Source organism: Corapipo altera, unplaced genomic scaffold (assembly GCF_003945725.1).
Source record: "Corapipo altera isolate COAL_440 unplaced genomic scaffold, ASM394572v1 61411, whole genome shotgun sequence".
NCBI lineage: Eukaryota > Metazoa > Chordata > Aves > Passeriformes > Pipridae > Corapipo > Corapipo altera.
In genome coordinates this window covers 13,469,861-13,484,296 of record NW_020884875.1, presented here as the reverse complement: position 1 = coordinate 13,484,296, position 14,436 = coordinate 13,469,861, and the positions used below count along the sequence as shown (strand labels likewise).

The 14,436-nt window shown below is 35.2% G+C and overlaps 1 protein-coding gene across 2 annotated transcripts in view; it reads left to right on the top strand.

The window, feature by feature from the left end:
- Window positions 1-14,436, top strand: part of TNPO1 (transportin 1) — a 78,545-nt gene that overhangs the window by 52,950 nt on the left and 11,159 nt on the right. For both annotated transcript variants that reach the window (XM_027634348.1, XM_027634349.1), the window contains exons 9-21: window positions 387-509; window positions 947-1,065; window positions 3,493-3,553; window positions 4,198-4,366; window positions 5,862-6,014; window positions 7,154-7,379; window positions 10,016-10,187; window positions 11,572-11,658; window positions 12,437-12,544; window positions 12,723-12,881; window positions 12,975-13,062; window positions 14,024-14,122; window positions 14,331-14,426. In XM_027634348.1, the coding sequence (XP_027490149.1) occupies window positions 387-509; window positions 947-1,065; window positions 3,493-3,553; window positions 4,198-4,366; window positions 5,862-6,014; window positions 7,154-7,379; window positions 10,016-10,187; window positions 11,572-11,658; window positions 12,437-12,544; window positions 12,723-12,881; window positions 12,975-13,062; window positions 14,024-14,122; window positions 14,331-14,426 (1,660 nt within the window). The remainder of the gene's footprint in view (window positions 1-386; window positions 510-946; window positions 1,066-3,492; window positions 3,554-4,197; window positions 4,367-5,861; window positions 6,015-7,153; window positions 7,380-10,015; window positions 10,188-11,571; window positions 11,659-12,436; window positions 12,545-12,722; window positions 12,882-12,974; window positions 13,063-14,023; window positions 14,123-14,330; window positions 14,427-14,436) is intronic.

Below are 14,436 nucleotides of genomic sequence, written 5' to 3'. Positions count from 1 at the left end.
TGTCTGTCTGAATACTGCTGCTAAACGAGGATGAGAAGCATTCTGAGTTATCTAGACTATTCGATTTGCTACTCCTATGTACTGACACAATTCTCTGTTTACTGATAGAATTTACATTTAGAAGAAAAAAAATAATCCAGGAAGTACTGTTCTTGTACTGTTGTTAATACTACACAGTGTCATGGTTATGTGTAAAATATGTTGGGAGTGTGAAGAGTTAATTTGCTAAACCATACATCTTTAAGAAATAAAATAGTATTCTGAGGTGTGGGATAGGTGAGTACAGAAGTACGTATTTGCATACTTTAGTTTGCCAGCAGTGTCAATTTTGATAGAAATTGAACTTGATGAATAGAGGCTTTTCAACTGTTACGGTTTCCTAACAGAATCTTTTTGCACTGGCTGGTGATGAGGAGCCTGAAGTACGCAAAAATGTTTGCCGTGCTCTGGTAATGTTGCTGGAAGTTCGGATGGATCGCCTTCTTCCTCATATGATTAGTATAGTTGAGGTGAGTTTTATTTTCTAGATTGCCTGCAGATTCCCCTGTTCGGTATTGCAGAAGTATTAACAAATAAAAACCATTTATCAGAACAGCTATGTTACTCTTCCTTCAAGACTGAGATTGCAAAAATTTCTTTTTATCTAATTGCCAACTTGACACTGTGTTTGACAGGCAGTGCATATGGCAGTTGTTTATTCTTCTTTAAAATAATTATCCTAGAATGACTGGGATCAAAGTCAAGGCATTGCTTGACCCGAAATGAGAAGATTGTGTTAAAAATCTAGCACTGGTGCTGGTACTGCCCCAGTTTACATGTCGAAGCTGTCACTTTTTTGGATGTGTAACATAACAAGGATAAGGCATGTTATTTTATATAGCTGAGGTGCTCTTTGAGCTACTAATGAATAAGTTCTAACTTAAATATTTATTTTTATATTGTGTAGTACATGCTTCAAAGGACCCAGGACCAAGATGAAAATGTGGCTTTGGAGGCTTGTGAGTTTTGGCTGACTTTGGCTGAACAGCCAATTTGTAAAGATGTATTATGTCGGCATCTTACTAAGTAAGTATTAAGAATTACAACTCATTAAACTTAAAACTTCAGTTGACTTGTTCCTGGGTACTCTTTTATAGAGACTGTATCTAGCTTGCAGTATGTTTAGATGAATTTTCCTATAGCTAGTTCTTGTACATAGTATAATTGAAAAGACTTCTGAAGATTTCAGACCCAGTGAACTCCAGAAACAACTTAACTGTGTCACTGTAGTGCTTTACCTCAAATTTAATAAGTTGTTAAGCTTCCCATGGATGCAAAGATATGCTAACATGCACTTACGCTCAAATAAACATCTGCACATGACATTACTTGTAATACCTTGTGTACCATGAACATGTTGTCTAGACTACTGCTGATGTGGGCATCTCTGTGCAATGCTTCTATGTGCATAGTTGTGCAAAAAGTTCCTCGTTTTAAAAAGAGCATAAGACAACATGACATGACCTGGATTTAGGAATCAATTTTATATCGATTACTATTGCAATTTAAACTTGAAGAAAGCATGTAGAATTTGTTCCTTCATACTTCTGCAGCCTGATAGTAGTTTAAGTTTCACATATTAGTTTTTCTAACTTTCAAAAAATTGTCCTATACCTCAAAATATAGAACGTTGATTGAATGGGAGTGAATATCTATGTGTGAAGTGTAAACACCTGCATGTCTGCAACGGTGCTTGTAACTTTCTCCAAACTAATCTGAAGTCTTTTACAACAGGAAATTAATTCTTCAGTGTTGCCAGAAAAGAATACTCTTTCTTTTCATGTATGCACAGAGCATTTTTGAAATTAGTAAAGACTCTCAAGATTTTGAATGGAAGAACAGAATGACAGACTGAAGGGGACACATTCTTCTCAGCAAAAATAAGCACTGTAGATGTGAAGTAAATAAAAAAAAAAAAAGAAGGAAAATTCTAGTTTCCATAAGCAATGAAAGCAGAAAACTGATTAGAACACGGCACTGTAGCAGAGAAGGAATAGAATTAAAAACAGGAGAACCAATGTTATGAGAAATGATTTTTAAATTTTAAAATGGTCTTACTTAGTTTCTAGTTTTGTAGTTCAAAAAGAAAAAGAATGATAGCACTGGTCTTGAGTCCACCTGTTCCCTTCCCAACACACATTATGTAGCTAATGACTGCAGTATATAAATGTATAATTATACAATATATAATATATGTAACACTCAGAGTTAATAACTATTAGTATTAAACCTCTTTTGGCTACATGAACATTGACACTGCAACACCATCATACTCAATTTTTAAAGAAAACTTTTTAAAAAAAGCTTTAGAAGCTTTTTCTAGACAAACAATTTAATAAGAATAATATTACATTTTTTTCCCGTGATCTTTGAATGCCATGTGCGTTGAAGGCAGGTTTTTTTTGGTGAGTTCTCTTTGCGTAGGGAGCTATATAAGTTTGTCAGTACTTGATGATAATCTTAAAATTTTGTACACTAAATTAAAAGTGGGACAAGATTTTCTTAAAACATGTTCATGTGATATCTAACATCTTGTTCCATTTTATGCTTGTATAAGCCTTTCTTATAAAATGGATACTTCACAAAGTGTGCTGCAGAAAAGCCAATGAATTAGTGACAATGTCTATACTTGCTGTTCCTTCATTCAGAGTTTAGAACGTAATGTGCCAGTGCAATGTGTGAATATTAGTGCAAGCCTTGCACCTTCAAAAACAATCATCCTCAGCTGCAGAATATAGAAAGATTGAGTCTGTCACTGTTGCTGGGCTGTCCACTGTCATTAGCTTCTTTTGGCTTGTAATACATATTTTTATGGATTTTTTTTTGTTGTTGTTGTGATGAATGTGTTTCTATGTGAAATATTTTACTTTTTTCCCGTAGTACTTTTTTAGCTATACATCTGTATGGTTGGAGTCCCATAACCAGTTTAATAACGAAATAAAACCTAATACAGATTAGTCAAGATTTCTGCAATGTTGGGGTCTTGTATTACTGAAGTAGTCACAAAGTGATAGGAGGACTTAATGTTGTTAGGCTTCCATATTTAACAGTAATGAGGTAGAGTCTTCATCCACAAGTAAATGAAGTGACAAGTAGTATTGAGATAAGTCAAGAGTCACCTTATCATGTATATTATAGGAGTTGGAATTCTTACTGAAAACCTATAGATGTAATTTCTGAAAGGTGCTTCAGAATAAATTCATCAGTTGTGCCAGCTGGCTACTTCTGTTTAAAAGTTTGTAATTTGAAATTAACACTTTTTCTCATTACAAAGTATTGCATAATTTTATGACATGGAGCTTGGTTCAGGTACTAGCTTTTGTTCAGGTACTAGCTAAGGTTTTTCTTTTGGGTTGGGAGGTGAGGGTTACAACCAAAATTATGGTCTGTATAGCTGAAAACTGGTTTGCTTTTTTATGTGTTATTTTAACATGCATAAATATTTCTTTGTAGGCTGATACCTGTGCTGGTAAATGGTATGAAATATTCAGAGATTGATATTATTCTGTTGAAGGTGAGTATCAGTTTCATTTACTCTAGAAGAATAGCTGGTTAGCTTCTGACCTATAAAGCAGAATCATTCAGATCAGAATGGGTAGATCTGGCCTACCATCTGTTCAATGGAAAATTAGCTTTCTGGGGCAAGGTATGCTGTTCCAAATACTAAATGCAACTGCTGCTATGTTTGTTGGAAAATAATCTGTGGCTCTCCTGCTTTCCCCCAGTCCCTGCTTACCCAATTTAGGCAGAGCTGGGATACTATTATCATGAACTACTTTAAGAATGCAGCCTAAAAAATGTTGAGAATTAGTGCTAATGGCTTCCAGATTGAATACATGGCTTTTTTCATGATTATGTTTCAGAATATGGCTGTGTACCAGGATTTCTCTATTATTTCTTTCTATTTCATTCCCATTGAGTAATTTTGTAACAAGAAGGATACTTTGTGGGTGAGAGTATCTCTCTTGCTTGTATCTTCTGTCCTCTTTCTGGTAAATTCGTCCGGAGAACATAGGAGCACTGGCATTTTGTTAGTTGGGCAGCTCAAGTGGGATGTGACTTTTACATACTTACAAAGTCTTGGACTAAAACTACATTGTTAACTTCCTTGAGCAATATGGTTGGACTAGTTTATCTGATAAAACAATTTGATGACAGGGGGATGTTGAAGAAGATGAAGCTATTCCAGACAGTGAGCAGGATATAAGGCCTCGATTTCATCGTTCAAAGACAGTGGCTCAGCAACATGAAGAGGATGGTATTGAAGATGATGACGATGATGATGATGAACTTGATGATGATGATACTATTTCTGACTGGAATTTAAGTATGTCAAAGTAATGTGTAAAATATTTTGAAATAGATCAATTTGCATAATACAGGAACCACAGTAAGAGAAGTTTGTGTATAGGAATACTGAGTCTTTGTTTTTGAATACAGAAAGAACTATCTGCTGACATAATTGGTCGTTGTGTTGGAGAGGGAGTCTTTCAAATGACCCTTGGACTTTGTAGCTGCATTGGCAAAAGCTATCCATCTGAAAGCTTATTTTTTCACTTCAATATGGCAGGTTGAGATAAAAATATTTAGCTGATGCAATTCAATGGAGCTTTTGGACTTAGAATTTTAATTCTATGAGATAATAAAAATCATGTATCGCCTGTTTAACTTCAGTTAAACATTGATCAGTGGAGCAAGCTTAATTATGTTTTCTTTAATTTCAGTCTTCTCTCTAATATTGATTTGTGTTTTGTTTGGGGTTTGTTTTTAATTCCCTATGTGAACATGCTACTACCTATGGCCATTACTGGTAGTTCTTTATCATGAGAGGAATTTGCTTCTGACCAGAATACAGTACCGTAGTTATGAAGAGAGGAGATAGCTGTGAGGAAACCAGAATTCTGGTGGCCTCTGTGTGTGTCATAGGACCTTTCAGCTAAGAGGCCATGTTGTAAAGAAAGAAAATGCCACAAACAGGTTTTTAAGTTGTGAAATTTTTGACAAATCTAATTTGAATATGTTTTGGAAACGACCTCACTGTGGAATAATGTTCTGAGATTTGGACATAGCCACTTTTTTTTTTTTCCCAAGGCCGCAAGTTTTCACAACAGGTGAACATACCTTCAGGATTATGATTAAACAATTTAGAAATGTATCTGGAGAACTTTATTGTTGTTGTTGTTGAAAATATGATGCAAATATGCTTGTTTCTGTAAAGCCACTTTCTGGGGAAAAAAAATAGTTTTACATTCCTAGTGCTGTTCTTGTCACTGCTGTAAATAGAGATTGCAGAATTAAATACATATTTTCTGAAGAAGATAGCTCAAATAAATAAGGTGCCCTGTGATGCACAGTTTTGATTAAGATGGTGAGAAGGCTGAAGTTGTTTTGAAATAGTGGCCTGGAAGAGAAATAGCAGAGCAGTTTAGAAATCTGTGATGACAAATTATTATTATCTGGATTTCAGAAAATTTTTGTTATCTAAAAATCAGGATTGTGTGCCATATTTCTTATCCAGTGTTCTATATCTGACTTCCAATTTGAACAGAGAGGAAGCATCAGCACAGCTTGACAATAAGGAGCATTGCTTACTGATGAGACCAGTGTGATCCACTGTGAGAGATTAAGAAGGAAGTGATATTATAATAATAATGACTGTGGCTTTGCACCAAAGCACGGTGGATCACTGTGTTGTAATGAAATGGAAGTATTTTTCCTCCTAATGCACTGAGAATCCACTGGCAGCTCAAAATAAGGATTATATTGCCTAACTACAACTATTTGTATAATAAGCAGAGATTAACACTGTTAATTCCCTTCAGGGAAATGTTCTGCTGCTGCTTTAGATGTCCTAGCCAATGTATTTCGTGATGAACTTCTGCCACACATCTTGCCCCTGTTGAAGGAATTGCTCTTCCACCCTGAGTGGGTAGTTAAAGAATCTGGTATCCTTGTTCTTGGTGCAATTGCTGAAGGTAAGGCAACAGTGCATATCAGGTTACTGATTTTTTAATTGGTTCTAAACAGCTCAGATGAATTTACTTATGCAAACAAGTATATGTTAGCTGGTTTAGTTTCAGTGATTAATCTCTACATCTACTAGTAGATGACTGCAGTTATTTAATTGTTAATTTTCAAATTTATGCGTGTTTGGGAGGCTAAATTGATTACATAATTTCTTTTATTTCCCCCGTCTTAACTCTGCAGCATACAATTGTTGATCACTCATGAAATACTACCTTGATTTTGTAGAAGATATTTTTTTAGAAATGTTTTTCAGAAATGGAGAAGACTGCTCCTGTGACTTCAGTACCCTAAGCTACCTTTTGTGGATGGTTCCCCAATTAAAATAGGAGAACTTCCATTCCTTTTTACTTACTCACAGTCTTGTTTGGCTTTTTGCCTGAAGTTTCGGCATCTCTGTCAGCATCTTTCACAGGCTGAAGAAGTACATTTGGGTCCATGCCTGGATTATCTTTCTTTTCCCACGGTGTCTGATGAACCTACTTTTTTTGTTGTTACTAGAAAACTTTTTACTTGGTTTTGATTTTAAGTCAAGCAAGTGAAAGTTAATATTTCTAGCAAATCTCAGTGTATTACTGCCCTTGCTTACTTGAATGGTGTAGCTTTTATTGGTGGTCAGTATTTGTATGATATTAGGAAAAAACAAGAGGAAATTTGAATTTCTTAAGGATTCCTTTTTAATGTGATGATTTCTTGTCAAGCCATAGTCTCTATTTGTTTTCTTCCTTACTCTGAGTAGAGTGATGTAGAACCTTCAAGCTTTAGAAACTCATTTTATTTGAATGTACTTGCTATACTACATTTAATAAAGCAGAATTTCTGGAGACTGAGTAGAATTGTAATAGAAAGCACTGAACTAAATTTGTAATAGAAATGAATGTAAGTTTAATTGGACGTTTTAATTATTGTTTATGTAAGGTTTCTTTTTAGGACTTTATATAAATTAGGTAGACTTGCTTTGTATATTGTGAAAATATCAGTTAACTTTGCATATTGTGCATAGAGTGAAAGTATGTCTCTTAAAGGAAACAGGAAACCATAGAACTTTTCGTTAATTCTGGTGCTGCAATAGCTGTATTTTTCCTTCTAGGCTGCATGCAGGGTATGATTCCATATCTTCCAGAGCTAATCCCTCACCTTATTCAGTGCCTCTCTGACAAAAAGGCTCTTGTGCGCTCCATTACATGCTGGACTCTTAGTCGCTATGCACACTGGGTAGTTAGTCAACCCCCAGACACATACTTGAAGCCATTAATGACTGAGTTGCTAAAGCGTATCTTGGATAGCAACAAGAGAGTACAAGAAGCTGCCTGCAGGTAAGCCAAAGCTTAAGCAAAAATAACTATCCATGACACAGCTATTTTTTCCATGACTCCATTTCTAGCTCTTAATGTATTTCTTCCTTTTAAAATGGGGTAGAGGCAGCTGCTTCTGGAGTAGTCACAACTTTCTCCCAAGTTGTAATAACCTGAAAAAAGTTAACTTGTATTTCTCTTATCCACTTTGTTTTCAGAGTATATGAACCACCAACCTAAATAATTTATTGTAGTAAATTTGCTGTTTGTGATGCTTCTTTGTTTTCAATATATGATGTTTCATTTATAAGAGATTTGGCTTTTTTTAATATGCCTGTGAACGGATTGCAGTGGAAAACTGTCCTGTGGTTGGAGTACTGGTACTGTTTGTACTTAGCTCAGTATTATGGAAATATTTGAGTTATGATTATTTTGAAGGTTATTAACTTTCTCTCAAAGAGAGATCCTGGGAGATAAGATTACATTCTTCCCCTTGTCTATTTATAATTAAAAAAAAAAAAAAAAAGAATTAATGGCTTCATTAGTGCACGTAACATTAATGAAATGGGAATGGTGCATCCCTTGTGCACGTAGCTCATCAAATAAAATTTGTACATGTCAGTTTTTGTCGGACCAGAGTGTACAAAGCAAACCTTTAAGAAGGTTTCTTCATAAAGCAGAGTTAGATCCTCATCTGAACAGATTCTTACACTTGAAACATGTAATAATGATAGTAATGCTAAAAATGATGATGATGGTGATGATGATGATAGCATCAACCCCCAAATATCAGTAGTGCCTAAGGACAGTGCTGAGTTCAGAGTTCTTGTGCTAAGCTTTGCACAAAAGGGGTGAATGTATCCTTGCCTGAGAACAGATACAATGAATTTATGAAATGTATTTAATAAGATTTGAGTATTAAACAGTGATTCCTTTTTGTCTCCAACCTTTTCAAGCCTTGGGCTAGCAAATTTGGGGACCTTTACTGTCTGTTCTATTCATTCTATTTAACAACAAAAACTAAAACAAGTCCCCAAAACAAAAAACGAAACAGCAAAACAAAGACAAAGCAACAAAACAACCAGCCAACCAACAAAAAAAAAAATCCCCAAGGAAAAGTACCCTACATCTGTTCAAACTTTCCTTGTCCAAAACATAGTTGAAAATCTGCATTTAGTTGAACACTGTGTTCAACTAGCTGTGTTGTAGTTGTTAAATAACCGCATGTGATGCTTACGAAGGATGTACAAGGGGCCATGGAAACAAAGTAATAAGAAATATAGAATAGAAATATTAAAAACAACAGTACATCTGATTTTTTTAATTAAAAGTTTGATATCAGACTTAGAGCCTGTATTGAGATACTTTCTTTAGAGCACAAATTCATTAAAATTACTGTTTTAGCTAAAAATAAAGTGCATGAGAAACTTCACTGTAAGGAAGATGTAGAGCCATTACAAGTCAAAACATTTACTAGCTTTCTAAATTGTGAGGAAATAAAATTAATGTTCTTGGACAGCAACAAAAAGCTGCATCTCAACAGTGACTAGCTGCATAAATTGTCAATGTCTACCAAATTGAAGACTGGTCGTAGGAAAATGTATGTTTTTTGTCACTAACTTCTGTATGGTAGCAAATGTCTAATATTCCTTTCTGTATTATGGAGAAACTGCTCCTTTCGTTGATGACACTCAAAATCATACTCACTGAAAAAATGTTTTCCTGCCCATGTTGTATGCCTTTCCAAAAGAATACACTTCATAATAATATAATAAAATAATAAATAAAGAAAGAATGGTAGCCGCTGAGTTTTGACAGTTCCATTGTGTTAAGAAAAAGGCATTTCTGTATTTGGCAGCATGCAAGTAGGGGATTGTTCACCTCATGCAGTGATGCATGCATTTTAGTACAGGGACAGACTAATAATAATCTTGCTGACATAAGCTAGGCCAATAAATCTTCAATAGGTCGTTTCTTTTCCTTTGCTTAATGTTTCTCTGAAGCAACATCTCTAGTGTGTGCAGATTTTTTTTGTTTTGTTTTGGGTGTGTTTTCTCAATGCTGCTGTTCAAACAGCAAGCTGCAAAGTTTCCATGATGCCATGATGTGTGCTTTGACAAAGGCTGGCTAAAACAGTTCATCCTATGTATTTGCTTTTAGTTTCACATCTTTCTGTATCTGTTTTTCTACATAGTAACTGCTGTGAGTACAGGCTGATGTTTGTATTGTACTGGCATAACAGCACCAGGGTCTCTAGGTGCAGCTACAGTGTACATAAAGATAGTTTCCATTTTTAACTTAACAGCTTTTGTTATGGTTCCTTCTACTTAACAGGTAGTATATATTGTAACTTGAGTACTAATGCTCTTTTTTGTTTTTGGTGGAGGACCTCCTGTCTATACATAAAGGATTTTATGGCAGTATTTTAAAATTTTGTTCATTACAGTGTAAGAACTGAATCCTTATGGGTGCTTTTGTGTTCAATCAAAAAAGATCAAGGTTATCTAAGTAATACATATTTGAAAACATATCTTGGATGAATTTAAAGACTGAATACAGTTTTATGTTTCAACAGAAATAGATGAAGTAAGGCATTTTGAGGTTGTCTTGTTTGATTTTTTCCAAGATACTAACTGACCTGTTTTATTGTCCCTCAGTGCCTTTGCTACTCTAGAAGAGGAGGCTTGTACAGAGCTTGTTCCTTATCTTGCATATATACTTGACACTTTGGTCTTCGCGTTTAGTAAATACCAGCATAAAAACCTGCTCATTCTTTATGATGCTATAGGAACTCTAGCAGATTCTGTAGGACATCATCTAAATAAACCAGTGAGTACACCTTATGTTCTGTGGAAGCAGAATAATTGAAAAACTTGTTCAGTGTTATTTGTAGGGTGCTTTGCATGTTATAAACCAGAAATGCTGATATTTCTGTGTAGGTCTCAATAATACTAAATATTTACAGATAAAATACATAGACTGCACATAATTTTCCCACTACACAAATATTTGCCATTTTGAGTAAACAAATGATAGTGTGTGAAATGTGCTTCTCATCATGATTTTCTCCTCATGTTCAGAATTTTTCAGCTCAGAGGAGATACACATATCAATATAGATCACACTTTTTTTCTGGTAACTGCTTTATAGCTAAGCTGCTCTGTGTATGTATCTTGAGAGTGAATTGGAGCACATCATCACTAGAAATTGCTATTTCAGAGTGAAAGAGGCTTTTTTTTAATATAAAAACACAGAATCTTATGGTCAAAGCACAGATAACAGAAAGACGGATGTAATAGGAGGTTTTTTTAGTGTACATATATTAATTAGTTGAAGATATATACCTGTCACATGTTTGCATCTTATGATGGTTGTTGAAACTTGCTTTATTTCTCTGTAGCGCTTCAAATGACATAGACACCCCAGATAAAAACAATTTTAGTTGTTTCTGTGTCATTTTACTTGCCATCTGAGACCCCACACCATCAAAGACCTGTTTTGCAGTGTCTCTCTGAGCCTGGCCACCTTGACATTTGACAGTACCAGGAGGAAGCTAAATGGCAGCTCCTGAGGAGGATGTGACTTTCATTAGTCAGTTCAAATTTTATATTTTTGGGCATAGCGATATATGTTGGCTCTTCATATACCTTCTGGGAGCAACAGCACTATAGAGATGCCTTGCTCAATGTCCTTGTGACTGTGGCTGCGCAATGGCAGGGAAGCCAGCTTTATGCAGAAGGGGTAAGTGCCTCCTTCTGGAGGAATAGGAAATTACTTTCTTCAGGGATGGTTAGTTGCTTAAGGAAGAAGTTTCAGAACTTGGGGGAATAGTGTTTTGTAGCATCAGGGCAGTGCAAAATGGTTGAGAAAAGCTGGTGGCAGATGCAGAGCCAGAATGTAAATGTAAAAATGTTTTCTTAGGCCCTGAGGCAGTCACTTAAACTTCTAATAATCCAGGTAGCTATACTGAAACCAAACCTGCTGGAAGGTATTTTCCAAAGGTATTTACATGCTTTAGCAAAAAATATCAAGGCATAAATTGTAAATCCTAATATAAAAATACTTCTATGAATTGCAACAATGACTGAAATACAGTACGTCAGGGTTTTTTTTTCTCTGAAGAAGTAGAATGTATTTCAGTTCCTACCTAACTTGAAATAAAATAGTATGCAGTTAAGTATTTTAGCAACTCATGCATTTTCATCCCAAACAGGAGTATATTCAGATGCTAATGCCTCCATTAATCCAGAAGTGGAACATGTTGAAGGATGAAGATAAAGATCTCTTCCCTTTATTAGAGGTAAGTGTTAAAATTTGGATATTTTTAGTCAACTTATTTAGGAATTATACTTTCTACTAAAGAGGTTCCTACTAGGAAATATGACTATAAAGTCTGACAGTGTTAGCTATTTCCCATTATGAATAAAATATTCTGACTGTAGTAAGAAAATTTTATGACTGAGGAACTGTCCTTAGGTTTAGCAGAAATCCTTTAGATTTTTTTCTGCCATTCTGGAGTATTTTCTTTGATAGGATTATTTTAGGGAGAAAAAATGTTTTATCCTGCTTTTATTCTTGTCTTCTCTCTCCTTGCTCTCCCTTCATCCCTCCATTAAAACTATTGTCAGACAAGCTGAAGGTATGAACCAGACCATGTAGTCTTATTCTCTGTACTTTCTGAGTGTGAAGCAGGAAAACACCTCTAGAAAATTAGTTTTATAACTCTTAGGTAATATTAGGGCTTGTTCATGGTCAAGATACTGCAGCTTAGTGTAAGTGCTGTCTGAAATTATCGTAATTGGTTTTGTATGCATTTTCTTGGCTACCTCTAAGAAGATGCTGCTGCTGAGAAATTTTCTCAGCTGATGTGTACAGGAGTGAGTAACAACTTGCTGATAGTTGCCTTGCCTCAGCTAACCAGTACTGCCTTTCTAGGCTGTGTTTACTTAATCAGTTACATATTGGTGTAATTAAAATCCTAATATCTTTTAAGTTAGCTTTCCCGAGTAAAAGGCACTTCAGGAATGTGAGGAAAGGTAGTGACTGTTTTCTGTTTCTTCTTTTTTTTTTAATTCCAGTGCCTGTCGTCAGTTGCTACTGCCTTGCAATCTGGCTTTCTTCCATACTGTGAACCTGTGTACCAGCGTTGTGTAAATCTGGTGCAGAAGACACTTGCACAAGCCATGGTATTTTTCTATGACTATTCCAGTGTTACTTTGCTAAACCAATGTATTAACTGTGTAAAATTACAGGTTTTGCAGAGAGATTCAATATCTAAATGAATGTGCAGTTTGGAAACTTTTTTTTATGCATGCCCCTGAGAAAATTTAATATAATTTGAAAATGTGTACTTATTTGTTGCAGTTACATAATGCTCAGCCAGACCAATACGAGGCTCCAGATAAAGATTTCATGATTGTGGCTCTTGATTTACTCAGTGGTTTAGCTGAAGGACTTGGAGGCAACATTGAACAGCTAGTGGCTCGCAGCAATATCCTGACGCTAATGTACCAATGCATGCAGGTGAGATGAGTCATTTACTTGATCCAAAGATTTTCTTTTTTCAGAGAATCAGAAACTCTTCTAGAATTGTAATTTTTTTCTTCCTCTCTTCAGGACAAAATGCCTGAGGTACGGCAGAGTTCTTTTGCATTGTTGGGGGATCTGACCAAGGCCTGTTTTCAGCATGTTAAACCTTGCATCGGTATGTTTCTTTTAGTATTAAACAACTCATTTTAAAAATTCCCAAGATGTTAGTTTAGCCATCGTTAAGCTCCCTGCCTGTTCTGTGGGTTGCCTTTTCATGGTATTGGACATTGTAATTTTCCTTTATCAGCAATGGTCTGTGGCCTTTTTCCTTTGAATTGTACATTTAGAAGACATGGTCCTAATTTTTTAGACAGTGCAAAAATTCTTCTTTGTCCTTTATTTTTAGAGCTTGTTTTGTTCTACTAGACTCTATTATTATGGAAAATTATATATAATATATAAATCAAAAAACTTGGCTAGAGGATAGGTTTTCCTTTGGTTCTTTGCATTGTTTTCATTTCAGTAGGGAAGTAGCATCAGTTATAGACTTCCATGATATTTGCTCTTTCTTCCCACAGATATAGTTAAGATACACTTGCCAAATAGGCAAGTGGAATTTAAAGTTTATTTGGCAGACGTTATCATTACCTTTGTGACTCATTTTTTCTTAAAATTTAATCAAAGATGTGATTGCCATCTAGTCTTCATTGTTTTATCAACCATGGCTGAATACACAGCTATCCAGATGATTTGAAGTTGTTCAGCCATATTATAAAACCACAAATACTTGTAGCTGTGATTTTTTTCTTATGTTCCTCTCTCTCCTCCCACCTAAGCAAGGGAAGGAGGGGAAAAGGATTTCTAGAGTTACAAAAAGATAAAGCCTTTTAGAAAGATTTTAAAAGCATAATTTGAAAAGATTTGCACTGAACTGCTTAGGTTCTAAATTCCAGGTTAATCTGATATATAGCAGAAATATAGCTCTTGTTAATTCACAAGTAACACTTTCCAAGCATTTAAATAGGCTTACATTGTCTTTTTCTTAAACCCTTTCCCCCCCCCACCCCTTGATCTAACACTAATGGGACAAAATGGTTGTATTGTGTGATGAGATTTTAAAATGTTGTTCTTTCTAGCTGATTTCATGCCAATTTTGGGAACCAACCTAAACCCTGAATTCATTTCTGTCTGTAACAATGCCACCTGGGCAATTGGAGAAATCTCTATCCAGATGGGTAAGATTTAATTTTTTCTTTAGTCTGTGCACATTTAGCATGTGTCTGGGCATTTTGGGGTGGGTTTTTTTTAGTGATTATTTCATGTTAAAATTTAAATTACATTTGAGATCCTTGTCCTTGTTAGTAAATTCAGGGTATGCATTCTGTTTAGATTACTGATATTAATGATTGTTTTCTTCTGAATCTTTTTTCATTGTTGTTTCAGGTATAGAGATGCAGCCTTATATTCCAATGGTGTTGCATCAGCTTGTAGAAATAATTAACAGACCCAACACACCAAAGACGTTGTTAGAGAACACAGGTACCCAAAA